The 19,739-nt window shown below is 35.1% G+C and overlaps 1 protein-coding gene and 1 long non-coding RNA gene across 10 annotated transcripts in view; both read left to right on the forward strand.

Annotated features, from left to right (window-relative positions):
* The window catches only part of RHOT1 (ras homolog family member T1), a 33,400-nt gene that overhangs the window by 9,658 nt on the left and 4,003 nt on the right, over nt 1–19,739 (forward strand). For 6 of the 9 annotated variants that reach the window (XM_055726647.1, XM_055726659.1, XM_055726687.1 and 3 more), the window contains 18 exons: nt 477–535; nt 2,714–2,795; nt 4,013–4,056; nt 4,830–4,883; nt 5,247–5,299; nt 5,833–5,941; nt 6,525–6,626; nt 8,054–8,152; nt 8,568–8,676; nt 9,586–9,706; nt 10,363–10,447; nt 10,827–10,972; nt 11,594–11,694; nt 11,944–12,074; nt 12,440–12,523; nt 13,222–13,341; nt 13,672–13,874; nt 15,242–15,364. In XM_055726647.1, the coding sequence (XP_055582622.1) occupies nt 477–535; nt 2,714–2,795; nt 4,013–4,056; nt 4,830–4,883; nt 5,247–5,299; nt 5,833–5,941; nt 6,525–6,626; nt 8,054–8,152; nt 8,568–8,676; nt 9,586–9,706; nt 10,363–10,447; nt 10,827–10,972; nt 11,594–11,694; nt 11,944–12,074; nt 12,440–12,523; nt 13,222–13,341; nt 13,672–13,874; nt 15,242–15,364 (1,825 nt within the window). Of the gene's footprint in view, nt 1–476; nt 536–2,713; nt 2,796–4,012; nt 4,057–4,829; nt 4,884–5,246; nt 5,433–5,832; nt 5,942–6,524; nt 6,627–8,053; nt 8,153–8,567; nt 8,677–9,585; nt 9,707–10,362; nt 10,448–10,826; nt 10,973–11,593; nt 11,695–11,943; nt 12,075–12,439; nt 12,524–13,221; nt 13,342–13,671; nt 13,875–15,241; nt 15,365–19,739 lie in introns of those variants that run through there. The other 3 variants (XM_055726672.1, XM_055726690.1, XM_055726694.1) reach the window with 3 other exon arrangements.
* LOC114016393 (uncharacterized) lies at nt 15,371–19,685 on the forward strand. The gene is made up of 2 exons (XR_003560823.2): nt 15,371–19,235; nt 19,291–19,685. It is a non-coding gene; the product is annotated as an uncharacterized LOC114016393 (long non-coding RNA).

The raw sequence follows: 19,739 nt of genomic DNA on the forward strand, positions 1-19,739 counted from the left end.
TGGAGACTTTTTACATTGATGGTAGAGCCACATCTTCTTTTCCAGCTCTTATCCTTGATAGCTTAGGATGGAAGCACAGTCATTGTATCAAGAATACTATAAAAATAGTTAATTCCTAAATTCCTTTCTGTGTGCTTTCTTTGTTTTTATTTGCTAAGTTGCATTAAAATATTTCCAGTTTGTTTTGAATTTTTGTTTGTGTTCTACATTAAAGCTAATTCTTTTGTGTAAGACAGAGCAGGATTTGATTCCCTTCTGGATGAAATGCAGAAGTGTGAAATGGATCCTAAGGTTTTACAGTAAAAGAATTATAGGAGAATTGCTGTCATCCATATTTAGTATGTTTAAATAACATAAGTCTTTAATGTGGTCAGTTGGAAATGGTTTTTAAAATACTTCCCATTTGGAGACAGGGTGCAACTATTGAGTGTAACAAAACCAAATTTATCTAATCTCTGTTTTTAATGCTTTTGCAGCCAGAGTTGGGAAGACATCACTAATTATGTCCCTTGTCAGTGAAGAATTTCCAGAAGAGGTAGAGCATCCTTATTTGTTTTCTAAGTTTTATTTCTGTCCTGTTGTATAATGTTTTTTCAAAGAGTAAGTTAATAGGCTCCGTGTTAGAATAATGTTTCCTATTCAGAAAAAAAATAAAGTCTAAAACTGCAGTGATGACTTGTGGAAAAGCGATGTAGGTTAGGTGAAATATATCTTGATGTGAAGATTAGGAATTTAAATTTTATCTTAAGTTCCTTCCTTGTTTTGAAATGGTTAATTAAACTAATTTTTTTGTATCTGAGGAATTTTAGGGGTTTTTAAGCAGCTGGAACTGGTCATAACTGGTAACATATTTCAACGTTAATGACTTATAAATGGGAAGGTGCTAAAAGAGGTGAGACCCTCAGGGTTTGGGGTTTTTTGAGTGTTATATTTAAAAAGCAAGTAGATTGCAAAATGAATGAGGATGAGGAATTAAAAAGTCACATTGTATAAGTTTGCCATTTTTTGTAACTGAGTTGTTGCCTTTACTTCTGTTCTTGAAGAATAGACACTTTTGAAGTAAAAAAACCCCAAAACTCTCACTGCTTTCTTCCAGAATAAAAGTAAAGCTACCTCTACATTTTATTCCTTTAAAAAGAACTGCAGCTGCTGCAAAGCTTTTCACATATAAACATGAATGTTTATTTCTTCTGATCACAAGTCTTAAAATAGACATCATGTGCTACTCTTTGAATCTACACTGTGCCGTTTAATGCAAATCAGCAGGTTACCACAGTTCATGAGTCAAGATTAGATTGTTAACATACTTGAATTTAGTTCCCAACGTTGCAGGTAAAAAGGAGCTCCGGTTTTTGTTTGTTCTTAAACTGCTCAGGGACTCATTCCTTTGGCAGGTTGGTTATTGATGTATTTAATGAATTGTAGGCCTCTATTCACTTCTCAGCTTCTTCCTGCAGTATAATCTAGAATATTTCTCTTAAGTTCATATTGAGAGAAAAAGCATGATTACATATAACACAAAATCTGCTTGAAATTGCAGAAATAACTTTGTAAAAATACTACATCCTATATAAACTGCTGAAAGAGACATGTACAATTCCTGCAGGTCAGTCATGCAGATCAGAGCTGTATGGGTGTGTGTAACTGACATTTCAGACTTTGAAATAGTGTTTAATATGCTGGGTATTATCATTAATCATTCTTGATGAAGATGCAAGTAGAGCCTGAAGCTTTGCAAAGAGGCATTCTTCTGGTGATTGGCATTTCTTTTTTTATTAAAAGAAAACAAACTATCGTGAAAGTTCAATGTCAGCAAGTAAAAGGCAATAAATAGCTGTGCAGGAAGTTTTCATTAAAATTAGGTTTAAGATGATTTTTCCTGACTGTGGATTAGTGTTCTCTGGAAAAAATGGCCAGCAATCATAACTAGTTTACTAGTTACCATTTTATAGAACCCACTTTTAATTTGTATCATGTTTTGCTTTGCAGGCTTTTCTGAACTTAATGTTTAGCACTCTGTCAGAAGCAAGGAAGTTGTCAGATTATGACTGTGTAAAAATTGAGACTTGTATTTTGTCTGTCATGCCTGTTTGCTGTTCTTAAATATTTATTTATTTAACAACTCATGCATGGTTCACAGGGGTAGTTCTTGTACTGATTTCAGCAGCAGTAGGATCAGGATATCTAGTGCAAAAATTAAAACATTTTAAATGGTATTTAATTTGTTAATAATAGCATGCTAACTCTGATGTTACTTTCCTGTTAAAGAATGTGTAGCCCGTTGAAGTAACTGGTTGAATTTGGTAACCCTCCCAAATATTAGAATTTTTATTTTTAGGAAATTTTTGTTTCAAGTAAATTGCGATTCAGGTTTTGTTTATAGTTTTCACTATTATAGTAGTTCTGTATGGGTGGTTGGATATAGCAGATTTGGGTTCTATAGAAGCATTCATTGAACCCCTTAACATCGTTGCTTTCTTGCAAAGCATGCAGGAAGTTCCTTATTCAGTAAGGGGACTAATAAAGAATGAGAAAGTCACAGTGACTTTCAGTACATTACAAAAAAAAACAAACTCCAAAACTACGTGAGCTAGTAAGTTGTTCTTTTTAAAGCTGATTGGCAGGTGTGTTGTAGTATATGACTTCCTTTGGCCTTCTGGATTTTTTTGATCTTTAATAAAGGCTTTTTCTTGCTGTTTCTTTACAACCCAAGGTTCCACCACGAGCTGAAGAAATCACTATTCCAGCTGATGTCACACCTGAAAGAGTGCCAACCCATATAGTGGATTATTCAGGTAAGGACTACACGGTACCATTACTGTATGACTGACGTGGTATGGAATTGTTTGTCTAACTCAATAGCCTTTTTAAGTCATACAGTTATGGGACCAAAGCTGCATGTAGGAAAAGACTAGATTAAAGTAGAAACTCATGGGATGAAACAAACCAGATGGTGGTGGGTGGTCCTCCTAATTCAAAGCCTGATAATTAACTGCTGTTGGTACTTCCATGGAAGACAGTCATAGCAATATTCCAGTGAAGTGTTCTATGTGTGACAGACACATTTACAGTTCGGACAAAGGTGGGTACTTTAATGGAATTCAAAACTATTTTTCTTTCTTCCAGTGGAGAATTTACTAAGATGCAGGAGACTTTACATATCTTATATTCTATGTCTTTCGAATTTCTAAGTTCGAACACCTTATCCTTTTGTGTCAGTTTCATATTTTGTATTTTTCTTTTTTTATATACTCTGATCTCGTTGACCTTACTGAATAGATAAATAGGCTCAGTATCAAGGCTCATACACTATCATAAATATATGCAACTGTTGCACAGCTAGAAAAATCCTTCTGCCATTTATAATGGAGGTGAAGAATTAGGCCATCTTAGCAGATACCTTCCTGTCTTCTCTCTCCCACCACTGCTGAGGAAGTATCTTTGGTGTGTTTGCCTATTTGGAACAAAGAAATAATGAGGGGGGGTTTTGTTGGTCTTGAGCTTGAACTTATGTGAAGTGAATTTTTCTTTCCGTTGAATGAAATGTTTCATAGATTTGGGTAACAGAAGCTTGGTCTCACTGAAAAAAAAATCATGGACACTGCAATAAAATTAACATATGCCATATTCTGCAGTAAAAGTTTACATTATAGAACAATTGTTGCTACTTGCTATCCCAGGAAGGGGCTGTTGGCAAACATAGGGGTATGCAAAGTGTGACTAATTCCAGAGAAAACCTATCTACAAATGTAATGATTCCTCTTTAAAATAGCTGATAAAAAACTTGTGTGCAACAGACTGTTTTTGTCTTGGAGGTTGATGGATCAATTTCATTGTTGTTACAGCAGAAGCACTCTTTAGTGCATTTTTTTAAAAGATGTTTAAATAACAAGAGCTTTCACAAGGGTGTCTCAGGAGCATTGTGAAATGCTCTAGTTTGGTTTCATAAGTTTTTCAGTTTTGTTTGCAAAAATGTTTAGTATTAATGAATGGCTTATTCTGTTGAATGCAGAAGCAGAGCAAAGTGATGAGCAGCTTTACCATGAAATATCACAGGTAAGTGTATTTTAGTGTTTACTAGTAAATAGTTTCTGCTTTTGAAGAAATCTTTCCTTTTAAGTTCTCTGCATTGAGTTTCAGTTTGAATTGAAAAAAACCCAAACCTCTCTTGCTTGGCATTTCGTTTTGTTTTGTGCCCTATGCCATAGTAAGCCTTCCTCTATTTAAGAAAAGTAGGCACTGCCTCTCTGTTGGTGAACTGAGCTTAAACTTCGTCCTTCCAAGTGAAAGGACAGAACCTAAATATCTTTTAATCAGTAGGCCAAGGGATTGACAGGTTTTGAAAAGAAATAATCCTACCTTGGAAAGATCCATTTCACTTCTTTCTGTCATGTTGCACTGTTGCATTTATGTATAGCATGGAATTCTTGGTAATTTTATAGTTCCTTCTGTTTCCTATTTTCAGTTCTTTTTGAGCACCTTTGCACATTTTCTTTACGGTCTGTCATGGTGTTGTGTTCTGTTTCTGTCACTTAGTTTGGTACTTGAGTACCTTGCAAATTATGATTCTTCAGTTTAGATTTCTTGGTAGCATAGGCCTCTGCAGGCGTAAGTTGTGAATGTCACGCTGCAAGACAGGCTTTTTAGTGCTTCTCAACATATAAATTGTTTAAGCTTCTCAGGCAAAAATAACTTAAACAAGTCAGGGTCTTGACTAATGATGAAACTGTTCTTACCCTGATTTTGTTATGTATGGTTCTTAACTGTCTCTGTTGCTCTAGAGACTCTAAACAGTGGGATTCCATGCCTTTCCTCTCTTTTCATTTTAGGCAAATGTGATATGTATAGTATATGCTGTTAACAACAAGAATTCTATTGATAAGGTATAGTAACACATTTTATCTTGTTACTGCTTGAGATGTAACGCGCGCTGTTAATCGTTGGCAAGATGAAAACTGTATTAGACATTTAAAATGCATAAGACGGTGTTTGAGATCAAGTTGATAGAGAATGTTCAGATGTATTATTGGTTCTGGTCCGTTTCAGTATCTGAGTTTTTAGTCATTTCAGTCATCTGAGAAAGTTGCTCGTTAGTCAACTCCAGTTTTTATTTATTTCCTCCTTTGCGGGCAAATATGTGCCTTCTTGGGAAAAAAGCAGTAGCAGCTGTAGTCAAACTTGTGCGCAGTTCAGTCATGTAAGATTTGAAAATGTATATTTCATGTTTGTTTTTAATCCCACTTTAGGTAACAAGTCGATGGATTCCTCTCATCAATGAAAGGACAGACAAAGATAGCAGGTGCATAAGTAAAGATGAGAAGTATGAATTAGGCTGCACATCAATGGACAGTGTTGAGGATGTTAATTGTTTAAGAAAATCAAATTCTAAACTTAAAGTTTATATAAGAAGTCCAAGCAACAAGAGATTTAAAGTATGTAGGTCTGTTACATATGCCAGCAATGCTATTTTTTTTGAATTTCATGGGCAGCTTTTACCAGGTGTGTTTATGTTTGTTACAGTATAACTAGTTTTGGCTACATGGTCTGTAGAGCTTTTCTACTGATGCTGGTTTTGTATAACAACAACATGATTAGTTACTTTTGTGTTGAACTGTGTGGGGTTTTTTTGTAGTATCAACAAGAAGTACATTTCTGTCTAAGTGTATATCAAAACAATTTACTTAACTGCTATAATTTATTTTTGCCTGTTGGCTGCCAGTGATATTTGATTACATCATGAAAGTACAATGGCTTCTGGTGGGAGATAGAATGCTGAATTAAGATCTTTTTGTCCCTCTGTCTTCAAAGCTCTTTACCATTTTTTGTTTTCAGGCTGCCTCTTATATTAGTTGGAAACAAGTCTGATCTAGTGGAATATAGCAGTATGGAAACTATCCTTCCCATTATGAATCAATATACAGAGATAGAAACGTGTGTAGAGGTATGCAAGAATTTCTGAAGTTAGAATGAGTAACAAAAAATACATTCTTGCCAAGCATGTATGGCAACTTTTTAATAGAAAAGATGATTTATTTTTTTTGTTCAAAATAAAATATTTCAAATTTAAGTCATTAACATGGTGAGTTTATATGTTATTTTTCTTTAGAGAAGATTACACTATTGTATAATCAAACATTACTGTCAAATTCTTCTAATATTTAGAGCCTCCTTACATCCTTGCCTTTAGCAAGTGTTTTAAATTTAATATTAAGCCAGACAGATGACTGCAAAATATTAAAAATTGAATTAGTATGTGTGGATATGCAGCTTTCTTTGCACACACACACATCCCCACCAGTAAATACAACTTCTTGATTTCTGATCTTGGTATGACAGCAAATTGTAGTCAGACCTTCTTTATTAATTACTTTACAGGTATACAGGCTAGATGTCTTTTTTCCAAAACAGCACTGCACCCACAAGAGGGGGCTAGATCTTGAAAATTTTGATGCTTGCTTAAATTTCAGAAGAAATGACCAAATAGTCAGGAAACTAGCTAATCAATATAAGGATTTCTTTTTCAGTGTTCAGCCAAAAACTTGAAGAATATATCTGAGCTATTTTATTATGCACAGAAAGCTGTTCTGCATCCTACAGGTCCTCTTTATTGCCCAGAGGAGAAAGAGGTATTTATACATAGATTCTTAGAGCAAAAAGTATTGGGGGGAGGGAGAGGAAGTTAATCACTTCCCTGTTCTTTCCTTTTTACTGGATTTTGCTTTTCTTAGTGTGTTTTGTTACCACCACACCACCCTCAAATGTCAAGCATAATATTCCAGAACCATAGTGATTGTTTTGCATTGTATTAATCTGATCTGTCTTTCCTCTTCATTCAAAGCAATGAAGACTTTTTTTGTTGCCCATGTGAACTGCTAAGTAAAATGAGAAGCTTTGGTAATGGCTTTAAGCCAAATGTAATGTGAACAAAATCATGTGTCCAATCAGTTCCTCTTTAGATACACATTTCACAGTAACTCCATTTATTTCAGGGAAAATACTCCAGACTTGGCCTGATTTAAAGGAAATAACTTTTCTGAGCATCTTGTGAGACTTTGGCAAAAGGCATAAAAAACAAGTGATTTGGCTGTTTTTTTAAGTATTATAGGTAGTTAGCTGAGTGTGTTATGAAGGAGTGTGGTTTTTTTAAAGAAACACATTCATTTGATGGGCAAATACAAATAAAATCTCTAAACATAATCTCCGTGCAGTATTGGACAGTAGGAAAGTTGCTTCAATCATATATACTTTGTTAAGCAGAGAACTAGAGAATAACCCTGTTTTGATTTCTTCCATCAGAATCATCTTTATAAGTTAGTAATGTTGTGATAAAACTGTTGTGCTGAAATCTTTTTGGTTTTCCAAAACCAATCTCTATGCTGTCTGTGTGACCTCTGTGAAGAGAAGAGTCCATCATCACTGTAGTTGTTGGGAGAGAATTACCAGTGTCTCTTTTCCTTCACTTGGAAGGTATCCTAGCAATTGTTTTGTCATAGAGATAGCCCATATGATCAGTGCTTTGCCTGGTAGATGAATGAGCCTTGTGAAGATTTTCAGTATTTGATGTTTGAGACCTTCTGGAGCTGTAGTTGAAACGGTGAATAGTGTGCTTGTTTAGAAAGAGCTGACAGTAGTTCTAGAGCCATTTAGTTTTGCAAGGCACTGGGATTGTAAGCCCCCCCCCCCAAAAAAAAAAAATTAAAAAATCATTTCGTTGCTTTTTAAAGCTTTCTGTAGCAATAAGACTGAATTTAGAGAAGTGATTATTATTTTTTTAATTAATAACTAAGTAGTACTACCTTCAGCTTGTGAAGAGCTTGAGGCTTTTCCAGTAATTTAATAGAAAGACATTTAATGTGGAATAATAGCTTTAAATTTATGGATATAAATTTGCTAGATCAGGATTTTGTTTCATCTTGCTTTCTATTTTTGTGTATGTCTATGAATGTCTGTTCTAAAACTATAAAATGAAGAGTAGAATTTGTTTAATATGATTGAACTGTAATCTTTTTATATTCAAGCCTAGAAAGATACTGAACTTCCTTTTGTTCCTTAGATGAAACCTGCCTGTATTAAAGCACTCACTCGCATTTTTAGAATTTCTGATCAGGATAATGATGGTACTCTCAATGATGCAGAGCTCAACTTCTTTCAGGTAACTCTTCTGCTTATCTTTTCACCATGCTTAGTAGTTGAACTATATAATTCTAGAAAAACAAGTGATTGTTTTTGAAGAAAACATATGAAGGTGAATTGTAAGGGAAGCAGGTTTAAATATCTGCTCTTTTATGCTGCACTTGAGACAATATGTAAAAAAAATGGTATTAATTTTATTTCTAACCATTGTTTGAGTTTTAGTTCAAGAGAACAAAAATCTGTTAAATGTGCAAGCCCCAGTGCTTGTACTTCAAAATAAAATAAAAGTTTGTACACCTTTGTTTCCACTAAGAAATTGGATTGTCCTTTACTAGCTCATTAGAATGTTTAAGGCTGTATTTCATGCAGGACATGCTGTTTGTTCAGTTTTGTAGCCAGTGGTCCTAACAGGCTCTTTTTGGGTTTTTTGTTAGAGAATTTGTTTTAATACACCACTGGCACCTCAGGCTTTGGAAGATGTTAAGAATGTAGTCAGGAAAAACCTAAGTGATGGAGTTGCAGATAATGGATTAACATTAAAAGGTAAGCCATGTTTAACTCTTAAAAGATGTATCTTTATACAGTTGATAATCATTCTTACATAAAAAAGCTAGTCTTCTGAAATGTGATCTCTGTCTTGATTTTTTTAGACTACAAGAGCTGGGTGTAGTGGCAGTGTGATATCAGAGGGTGATTAAACTGAGGAATAATGGGGGTGAATAAAATAAGGTCTGTCTTACTTCTCATTACAGAGCTTGGAATTCAAATAAGTATACAGAGTTAAAAGAGGTTGTCTCCCTGATAAATCTGTCTCTTGTCTTTAGGCTCACTGGCTGCAACATTGGTGTCAACATTTTAACAGCTATGCTATACATATTTGCTCAGAGCATATGGCAAAAGTGAAAGGAGAAAAAAATGTTTGCTTTCTGAGCATCAATGTAACTTCTTTGCTTGTGGAGCTTACACATGTAATAGGACTCGTGAGAAATTGCAAAGAGTGGGACTCTTAAGGCATAGCCTTACTAAACAGTGAAATCGCAGTGTTCATTAAGCCCTGGAAAGTGCTAAACAAAAATCCTACCCAGTTATTTTGATACAGGAAAACTACTAAAGGCAGTCTTCCATGAGACCACTCTCCAGGCTTCTTGCTAAGGCTTGCTGTTTTAAGTTGTTGAAAATACAACTAAGTTCTTCTGTAATGCTGGTACTGAAAGAAACAAACAACAGAAAACCAAGTGGATTGCTTTAAGGAAACAGTTCCTGGAGGACACTGTTACAAATAACATGATTTCTGAACCTTCAGTCTGTGTAAATAATGCTTTAACATCACGCAGAATGTTTAAAATCTGAATGTGTATTTCAAGCTTTTTTCAGTCTATTTTCATTCTATGACAAATATTTGTTGCAGATAAAGCACTTCAGGGCCTTAAGATTTCATCATTTGATTTTTAGGTTTTCTTTTTCTACACACACTTTTCATTCAGCGAGGAAGGCATGAAACAACTTGGACTGTTTTACGTCGCTTTGGATATGATGATGACTTAGAGCTTACGCCAGAGTACTTGTTTCCTCCGTATGTATAATTTTAGCTTTCTTTAACTTACATGCATTTAATTTATGCTGCCTCCTGTTTTGACAGGAGGAAAGGATTATTGTAATGTGTTTATTTAAGACATTGTTACATCAAGTACCTCCCTTACTTTATGACCTACCAGCCAAAATCTTCATGTGACTGAAAATTATGAAGGAAGAACTCCTGTCTCTTGTGCCAAATCAAGTACTGTATTAAGAGATTCTTAATACAAAACTGGAACAGAAGTCTGAACAGTTGCTTATTATATGTGGCAGAAAATTAGAAAAGGCTTGTCAGTATTTTCACAGCAGTGGAGATCCTTTGAAAATTCCCAAATGAAAAAGTTAAGAGATCAACCAAGTCTATGGCTTCTTTTCAAAAATGTAACTACATAATCTTCCATTTAAAAAAAGCAAACACAAACAAAAACCTGATTACTGTATAGCTACATGCCATATAATATAAGGACACTCGTAATTTTAGAATTCCTAATAAAAAGTATGTGCTTTACTCTCTTTAAAGATAAATTATTAAAGCTAAATGCAAAGGTCAAATACCAAATGTTGCAATTCAGAAAGTCTGTATTTTGAGTTTTAATATTCTGTTTTTCATAAACACACTTAACACTTCTCTTTGTTTTTGTTTTCAATAAACAGGCTAAAAATTCCTCCAGACTGCACAACCGAATTAAATCATCATGCATACTTGTTTCTTCAAAGTATTTTTGATAAACATGATTTGGTAAGCTTTTAATTCAAGTCTATGTGTGTCCTTATATTTAAGAGCCATAGTTTGCTAGTGAAAAGTGTGGGGTTTTTAATTTAATGTCATTTAATTCAGAAACTGGCTCTGGCTTAAACTATGCAGTCAAAACTAGACTGCTGTTTTTATTTCTGTCTACAAGGAGAGTTGGCAGTTAGTTGTACTACCAATTTTTTTTTAACTACCTTATATATTTGGTCTTATGTAAAAACCAGAAAAGAGCAATGATGAAAAAGAAAGTGGCTCAGTTTCTTATAGCCAGTTTTATTGAATCGTGCAAAGGTACAGCAAGAAAATATCAGTTCAGAATAGACATGAATTAAGTGATGTATGTCTGATATTGTATGATTGTTTTCAGGATAGAGATTGTGCTTTGTCTCCTGATGAATTGAAAGATTTGTTCAAAGTATTCCCTTATATGCCATGGGGACCTGATGTTAACAACACTGTTTGTACAAATGAAAGGGGATGGATTACATACCAAGGGTTTCTCTCTCAGTGGACGTAAGTGAGATACATTGCATTTTAGAAGTTGAGAACTTTGAGTATGACAGTGTGTTTGTAGATTCCTCTTAAAAATCCAGTAGAAAGAGTGGAAATTTATTACTTGAAATTTGACCCAAGCAGTCAAGTTTTTGTAGCCATCTTTATTTTTTGTGGCCTAATCGTCAGACAATTGTGACAACCTGTCCAGGATTTGGCTAGTATGTAGTGCTAACTATGAAGGAGTGTCTGTTCAAAATGTGGAAATCCCCCTGAACCCTGTTGAAATACTTATTTTTGTCCTGCTCTTTAAAGATGGTATGAATAATGGTTTTCAATAATTAGGGGGGGGTCCTATTGAAAATACGGAAAATAAGGAAAACACTGTTTGCTGAAGGAAAAAATACGATGTAGGTTGATAGGCCTCCGCAAGTACTGCCTTCGTAGTGTTTTGCTGATTAAGAGTGGTAAAATTGTCCCCGTTTATCTTCCGAGTGCTTTTGTCCTTCAGTACTACATAGATCCAGGAATGCTTGTGTCATGTACATCTGGAGATTGGAGGAAAAAATTGTTTCAGTACTGTAAATAGTTGTTATCACAGCTGCTAACAATTTAGAAACTTCTTTTTGTCCCCTCTGCTAGACTAACCACATACTTAGATGTACAGCGTTGCCTGGAATACCTGGGTTATTTAGGCTACTCGATACTTGCAGAGCAAGAGTCTCAAGCATCAGCAATTACAGGTAATAAAAAATTTGGTACAACCTAGGAATTTAAATTTAGAAATCTGTTTAAGAGTAAATTGTTTAAACAAACGGTTTCTCTTTTTTCCCTTATATTCTCTTTTACTTTCTGCTCAAGTCAAACCTTTGATTTAATGCTTTTGAGAGATCATTTTGTGTGCATTTTAGTGTAAGTGGACAGTTATTTCATGTTTTCACACACATACATGCATGTACATCTTGTGAAAAATATTTGTATTTTTACAAAAGTGACAAGAGATAAAAAGATAGATCTCCAGAAAAAACAGACTCAGAGAAATGTTTTCCGATGCAATGTTGTTGGAATGAAAGGCTGTGGTAAAAGTGGAGTTCTTCAGGCTCTCCTTGGAAGAAATCTAATGGTAAGAAACCTTTTTCTTATATACACCTATATCTCTTTTGAGTTAAGGTTAGACGGCAAACCCAATTGCTGTTAGAGCTTCACTGATTATTGCTGAGATTGCAGAGTTCTGTAAGGGAATATAGAATTATTGGGGAGGGAGGTGTTTTAAAAATTATTTTTAATATCTTTTTTCAGCAAATAGATAAATGGCAATTGCATGCAGAAATTACTTGTACATCATGGATTATAGCTGTGCATGTACTTGCAAAATAAACAAAAGATTACTGTAACTTTCGTTCATTAATAAATGGAGTAAAACAGCTGTTCAAATTTAACTTAAAGGGCAAAGTTGCTGTGGTCTAACATGAAATTCTGCCTTTTCAGAGACAGAGGCAAATACGTGCAGAACACAAATCTTACTATGCCATTAATACAGTTTATGTATATGGGCAGGAAAAGTACTTGCTGGTAAGGTTACCTCATTATTGTTTGCATAAAACTGGTTAATCTTAAAATTAAGTAAATTATTCAAAGCCTTTTGCAAATAAATTTCTTTTTTAATTGTCTCTACATAAATGTGGGTTCCCTGGCCCTTTCCTGGCTCAAACAACTTCTGGTTTTACATGTGGCTAATACTTTAAAACTGAACCTGTTCAGGACCTGTTATTTTTGAAACCTTGACCTAAGTTGAACAGCATCCAGTCTATTATGTTTATGCTGCATATATCACGTAGGATGATTAGGGTGGCTGAAGTTAATCTTCAGTGGGTGGAATATAGTCTTTAAAGCTTGTTCCTCTATAGTTTTCCTTTATGATACTATGATATTTTCCTTCGTTTTCCAAGATCAAGTCCTCTGCTCTGTGGTTTTCCTCTGTAGGATGCATGCCAGTTCCTATGGGAATCTAAGACTTTGTGTTGAAGTAAATGTAATTTTTTATGCTGAGGTTGTGATTGCCTGCAGATGTGATGTTAACAGCTCACATATGTTGGTTGCATGGTAAATTCCTACTATTTCTTTCATTCATTCTGCCTATTGTCAGTCTATTAGTTCCAAGGATACATAAAAATGAGCCATAAAAACTTTAAGAGAAAGAAGGGTATCAAATTCCTTTAACTGCATAATGATGAAGCTTTTCTTCCTCTCTGACTACCTTTTTTTTCCAGCTACATGATGTCAGTGACTCTGAATTTTTAACTGATGCTGAGACCATATGCGATGCTGTCTGCCTGGTGTATGATGTCAGTAACCCTAAGTCCTTTGAGTACTGTGCCAGGATTTTTAAGGTTTGTATAGTTTATATATACAAACCTTTATATTTATGTATCTTCTCACTGAAAAAATATTCAGTGTCAGTTACTGGTCCTATACACAAGTTCTAGTGCTTAAAAGCCATTTTATTTAGGATTGCTGGTGATAATATGGCTGATGCATTGAAAATGTCGTTTTGTTACTCATACATCTATTTGTCTATATAAAATATTCTGCTTCTAGAAATGCCTAACTTCGTTGCGATGAGTATATCTTAATACTGCTGCAGTCAGTTGAATTCAGGCTGTTCCAAGCTGAATGTATCATACCCTGTTTTCTTTCACTTTCTTTCTTTAAATTTGCAGCAGCACTTCATGGATAGCAGAATACCGTGCTTAGTGGTAGCTGCAAAGTCCGACTTGCATGAAGTTAGACAGGAATATAGTATTTCTCCTGCTGAATTCTGCAAAAAACACAAAATGCCTCCACCTCAAGCCTTTACTTGTAATACTGTTGATATGCCGAGTAAGGATATCTTTGTTAAACTGACAACTATGGCAATGTATCCGTAAGTACTTGAACCATTATATTTTTCATATTGCATGGGTCATGCACAATACCACTGCATGTCATTGTTAACCATGAGGATGGAACTGCCTCACTGAGATTTAGCAACAGAGAGACTTAAGTGAGTCTGAGTAGAAACTTCGAAGTATTTGAAATAGAGAAAGTTGGTGTATATATATGTATCTCCAACATATAAATCAGTGTCAGCTATTGTTGCTAAGGTATTTTTTAAAGAATACACTAGTTCATCCTGCTCATGTTGCAAATTCAAATGAATATGTAGAGTTCTGTTTGGTCCTTATTGTGGATGCGTAACTTAACATGTCAGTATTCATATCGTGGTATTTTTGAGATACTTGTGAATATATTGTACTGTAATCCTTGTTAATAGCTCAACTTGATGGTTGATTACAAGTATGTCACTTTGGTGAACAACAGTTTCCCCAATGCACTGCTTGAAGGCTTTTTCATTTTCAGGGTGTTTATTACTATGTACTCAGGTCATTAATTTAATAGATCTTACATTTTTTTATAGAATTTCTGTAGAAACACCTTTTGGGCTTCAGTTGCAAGACACTTGACCTCACATTCTTCACTACACGTCTCACTGTTGCTAAGTTCACTTTGCATCTTTTTTGGTGGGTGGAGCTTTTAATATGGTGATGAACTACATAAATATTAACAGCAGATGGAGTCTAGTATGACAGCTGGCATTTGCTTTAAATTATATAGAACTGATGTCACTTTCACCCAAAATAATAGGATTTTTATTTTAATATTTGAAACTGAATTTATTGAATTAGATTTGTAAAGCTTTTGGTTTTGTTCTCTTGTATTTATTTTGTAGCGCTGGAATACTGGGAAACCACTAAAGTGTAGCACCGACCAAATGTCTGTCATATCAATATTCCTGCTTCTCCCTTAGTTTTCAAGCATGTGTGTTTGTTAGGGTGGCAAAAGCAGGGATAACTGTCACTTTGTAAAGTGTGCATTCAAAGTGGTAGAAAATGTGGCTTACTTTCCTTTGAAAAAGGGGTGTTATCTATTGCTGTGCAGACATACTCAGAAATCTTCAGATGCTTTCATTCAAACTTAATTCAGCAAACATTTTCATTCACGTTTGTACTTTCCTATTAAGATCTGTACGTGGTGGTAATGCCAAAATATCCAAGACATGGAACATCTAACCTTAAAATTCTGCACAGCAGTAGTTGTACCCTTGCTTCCCCGGTGTATTTTTTTCTCCTCTCCTTACTCATTCAAATGTACCTTTTATTCCTAAATCTCTCTCGGTTGTGGCACAGTCCTAATGTGCACCTGATTTTATGAGCAAGATTTCAACTCCTGTCCTTCTGTGTGTTTTCGCAGCCATGCCCGGTTACGCTGTATGTGCGCCTGCAACAGGTGTACATTTTGCATCTGTCAGAACTTCCTCAACTCAGACTTGCTGCAATCTGTAAAGAACAAACTCTTCACTGCAGTTCTTAACAGGTCCTTAACTTTATTTACTAGGTACCAGGTGTGCTTTTAAAATAAAGGTTTTTTGAAAAAGCAATTGGTAACCTTATATACTGCAGGTTTTTCACTCCATAACCACTAAATAGGCAGATACTTACTGTAATAATTGTCATAGAATTGTCAAAATTTGTTTAACTTGAAGAAGGTACTTTAGGTCTTTTGAGCTTAGTCCAATGATTTCTTTGAAATATTACCAATTTGGTAGTTGATTCAGGCACTTAGTGATTGCAAAAATACTGCTGAGGAATTAGGACTGTGTTTTTAGGGAACTGGTGATACAAGTTAAGTAGTGTCTGTAAATCTGTGTGACATGTCCCACTTGAGACATTATAGGTTTGTTTAGTATTGATTAGAGGTAGTGCCTCTTAGATAGCAGTTACACAGATATTAGCATAATGGCACGGCTTGACTTACAGCACCATCATATAACATATTACGTGTTTATAATTGCAAGTTTGATATTTGGCAATTCATAGAATTTCTCTGTGTGTGTTATGCTTGGTTTACACAAAAAGTGGGTATATTAAAAGAGTAATTAGTGCGCTTAACATCCAATTCCTCTCTGAATAGAATGCAGCATGTAAGAAGTGGTAAAAGGTTAAACACTTGCAGATACTTTGGAAAAAACAATTGGTAAAGAGAGAGAACTGTTTTTCAGCATTGAAAACAGTGCTATACCCTGTCCTGTGTGTACTGCAGGCAGTTTTTGACACACGATTTACTAACACCTCAGCACTTGTCATTGCACCCCAGCAAATGGGAGTTCAAACCGAACAATGTTTGTAGTGCGGTGGTTCCATTGTTTGTAGCCTTCTTGGAGGCAGCTGTGATAAATGTGGTAAATGTATGTATTTGAAGGCCATGGTTAGAATATCCTGACATGCTCTTGGGTTCATGCATGTTACTACTTTTTACTGCTTTCAGATGCAGCCACTCCGAATGAGAGCAGCTGTCTCCTTTAAATGCAAGTTACACACACATAGGAGGCTTGCTGATATCCCCATCCTACAGTATTGAACATCACTGAGAAATACCACTGTAATCCAAGATAAAAGTGTGAACCACAGAGTGAGAATTCAAAGAAGGATGAAAAACTCATTAGCTTAGGAAGAGACTGAATGAGACTGTTTATGCTGCATCTCTTCTATAGCAGTCATCCCTTAGACAAAAATTCCTTGGAACAGCAATCTCTTTATATATTGTCACACTAAAACATCATTCAGTAGTCACTACTAGAAAATCCCAAGTCTTAATCATTGAGGCTGAAGTCACCTCTGTAACACATCTTCCTTTTTTGGAATGATTATGAGTTGCTGCGTTAGCTGCTGTGGCTTGTTTCTCTGTTGTACGGGCCTGTGGGGTTTTTCAGTCCTGCACTAGACATTGCACTTTGTTCCTCTGAAATACTGTCAAGGACTTGAGGTATTGAAATCTTTTAATGAGAAGTCTCAGGATGCTGTCATTCCACACCTTGTCATCAGAGAGTGTGGAATAAACATAGGATTCTTCCACTGCCTAAAAAAGCCTGTAATTCAAGGTAAAGAGAATTCCTCATATACTTTCCACTGACCCTAGAGAAAGGAAGAATTATTTGCAAGAATCTTTGTCTGTAGTCACTCTGTTAGTCACTAGGGGTTTGTTGCAGGTTTCCAGCATGCTCACTTCATCTCACCAATTATTTTCCTAGTTAGCTCTTCAGAGGTGTTACCTTACCAAACACACTGTTGCTACAGGTTATTCACCATTCAGTACATTAACTATTTAAAACTACATATATAGTAGAGCTGAGTTACCTGTAAACAAGAGGGAATAGCTCCTAATTGTAGAGTTAGAAGGGTAGAGATGGTTTTCTTCTTTAAAAATGTTAGGTCCTTAGATGTGTTTTTAATCTAATGATTTGTGATTAGATTAGAGAAAGCATTTGAATCAAGGATTTTCTGATGTAGTTAGTTTAAATAACTTTTCTTATTTTGCCTTTACAAGTGCTTACCATTAGATCACGTAGTTGGGCACAAAGTTAAGATAACTGATGGGTGAAGGAGTTTTCTCAAGAGTACTTCATTCTCCTGATCCCTTCCAATTCTGAACCTTTAGACAGTGGAAGTAGGTGAACTGAATTTTTTTCATATTGGGATCCCTTTATGTATTATTTGTTGCTAAGTAATACTTAAACACTGTTACTAAGGCAAAATATGCTACCGCATTTGAATATTCCCACCTTTGTAATTAAAGGAAGAACATTGCCTCTGTGCAGCTGAAAAACCTGTTCATGCCCACCTTCAGTTTCTCTTCTATGGGCAAACTTCAGAGCCTCTCCCGAGGGTTTGTAGGCTAATGTGGAAGTTCAGTTTGAAGACGTTTATTGTGCAGGAATGGGATTGTTGGTTTGAACTACCCAGGATCACGCTTTATTGGCTCTTTGAGGAAGAAGGCACTGCATTCAAAGCACTTACACATGCATGTATGAGACTTGTTACTATCCTTTAGGTGTTTGTTTGTATTTGTCTGGCTGGCACTTAATCTCTTTTTACTACATTGTTTTTCTCTTCCTAAAAGCAAGGTTTCTGCTTATGTCATTCTAACTCTTTCTTTAATGATGAGCTTGGATTTTTGGCTTTTTTGTTTGTTTTTTTTTAACTCCAGAGCATCAATTTTAAGTGTGGTTTTCTGCGTTCTTGGTTTTAAATCATTCACTTGCCTTTTGCTTGTATAGTAGTGGCATTTTTCTGTCAGCTAAGTTCATTTCAAAATAAAATTTTCTAATGCATGAGAATTGTGTTGTTCAGTGAGGAAGAGTTCTTGGAGCATGTTTTTGTTCCCTCTGAAGTTTTTGAATGTTGTGGAATAGAAGTCAAGCTCTACTTGCATATAAAACATGATTGTTTCACAAATTATTTGTAAGATACTTATTTTTCTATGAAAACCATCCTTCTATAAAATTAAAGTTAAGACATTTTCCTGTAATAATGGGAAAGTTTTAGGAGTATAACTCGTGATTTTTTTTTTCCACTGTGCAGTGTATGCAGATTATTTTTTCAAAACGGTAGTATTTTGCCATTAAATCTAATTGCAGAAAGCTGTCCCTATACTTAAGTGTCCCCCAAATCAGGACAGTATAACAATATTTTGTTTACCTATTTACTTCTTTCTCTAAACTGCTTAATGACCCATACTGAGTAGAAATTTGCAAAGCTGTGTCCCCTGATTTCTTTCCAAATAGAATATATTGAATTGGCATTTTACATTCTTTTTAGGCTTTGTAGATAATAAGATGCACTTGGAACTTGTCACATTTTAGATGACTAATACATGGGGGAAAACTCTTAATTGCTGGAGTTCGTTTGCATCCTAGAAAAATGTGTGCCTGAAGGGAAGCTGCAGCATCTTGCGTATGTTACGCGGTGTTTTTGGAATTCAATTGCTTATATTTTATTGTTAGAACCTATTGTCTGTCAGAGCAGGCTGCTGCTGCCGCTTGCTGGCTGCATTAACTTGCTTATAATTTTGGTGTGAGTGGCCATGTGACTAGCCTGTTGGCCTCACCACTGTGCTTTTAAAATGCTTTTGTAGTTAATACAGGAATGTTTTTGAACTTTTATAGTTAAGGTTAAACCTTCCCAGACTTGGGATTCTTGTGCTGCTGACTTAGGGAAAAGTGTCAGTATTGGCCCATAACTCAGCATTTTCTGTGTGTAACCATGACAGGCATGCTCAGTTAACCTCTTGATAAGTGCATGTTGCAAACTTCTTGTGAGTTGTTAAAGCCTCTTAAATGAACAACTGTAGAGATTTCAGAGGTCTTACTCGACAAGGGACAAATTACTTGACTCACTATTAAGGGTAGGTTGAATGAAATCTTTTTTATTTTTCCAAAATGTGCATTAAAATCTGAGTCTTAGGTTGAAGGTAAAATTTCTAGACTTTCTTATCTATGTGGAACTAATTTTATAATTAAATACATCCCAAATTTATTTGGGAGGTTTGAAAGTTAGTTATTACTTACAAGCAAGAGTTTCAAATACAGCTTCATTTATGGAGTCCTAACTACTACTGTCTGTGTGTATATGTGCACATCCATATACACGTTTTACCCTTGGAGAGAGTATTTTTTCTAATTCAGAGTTACTCTTTAACTAGCAAGGCAGTAATAATTTCTATCACTGGTGAAAATTAGCTTCATAAACACAACTACACTGAAATAAAATTTTAACATTATTTATTGAAGTGGTAGAATTTTCCAGTATGTATTGAGAAGCTTTTCTGCATTACAGCCACCTTCGTGTCAAAGAACCTGTGCTAGAAACAAGCATCGATCCTTTTTTATTATTTCAGATTTTTTTTCCCTTTA

Source organism: Falco cherrug, chromosome 1 (assembly GCF_023634085.1).
Source record: "Falco cherrug isolate bFalChe1 chromosome 1, bFalChe1.pri, whole genome shotgun sequence".
Lineage (NCBI taxonomy): Eukaryota > Metazoa > Chordata > Aves > Falconiformes > Falconidae > Falco > Falco cherrug.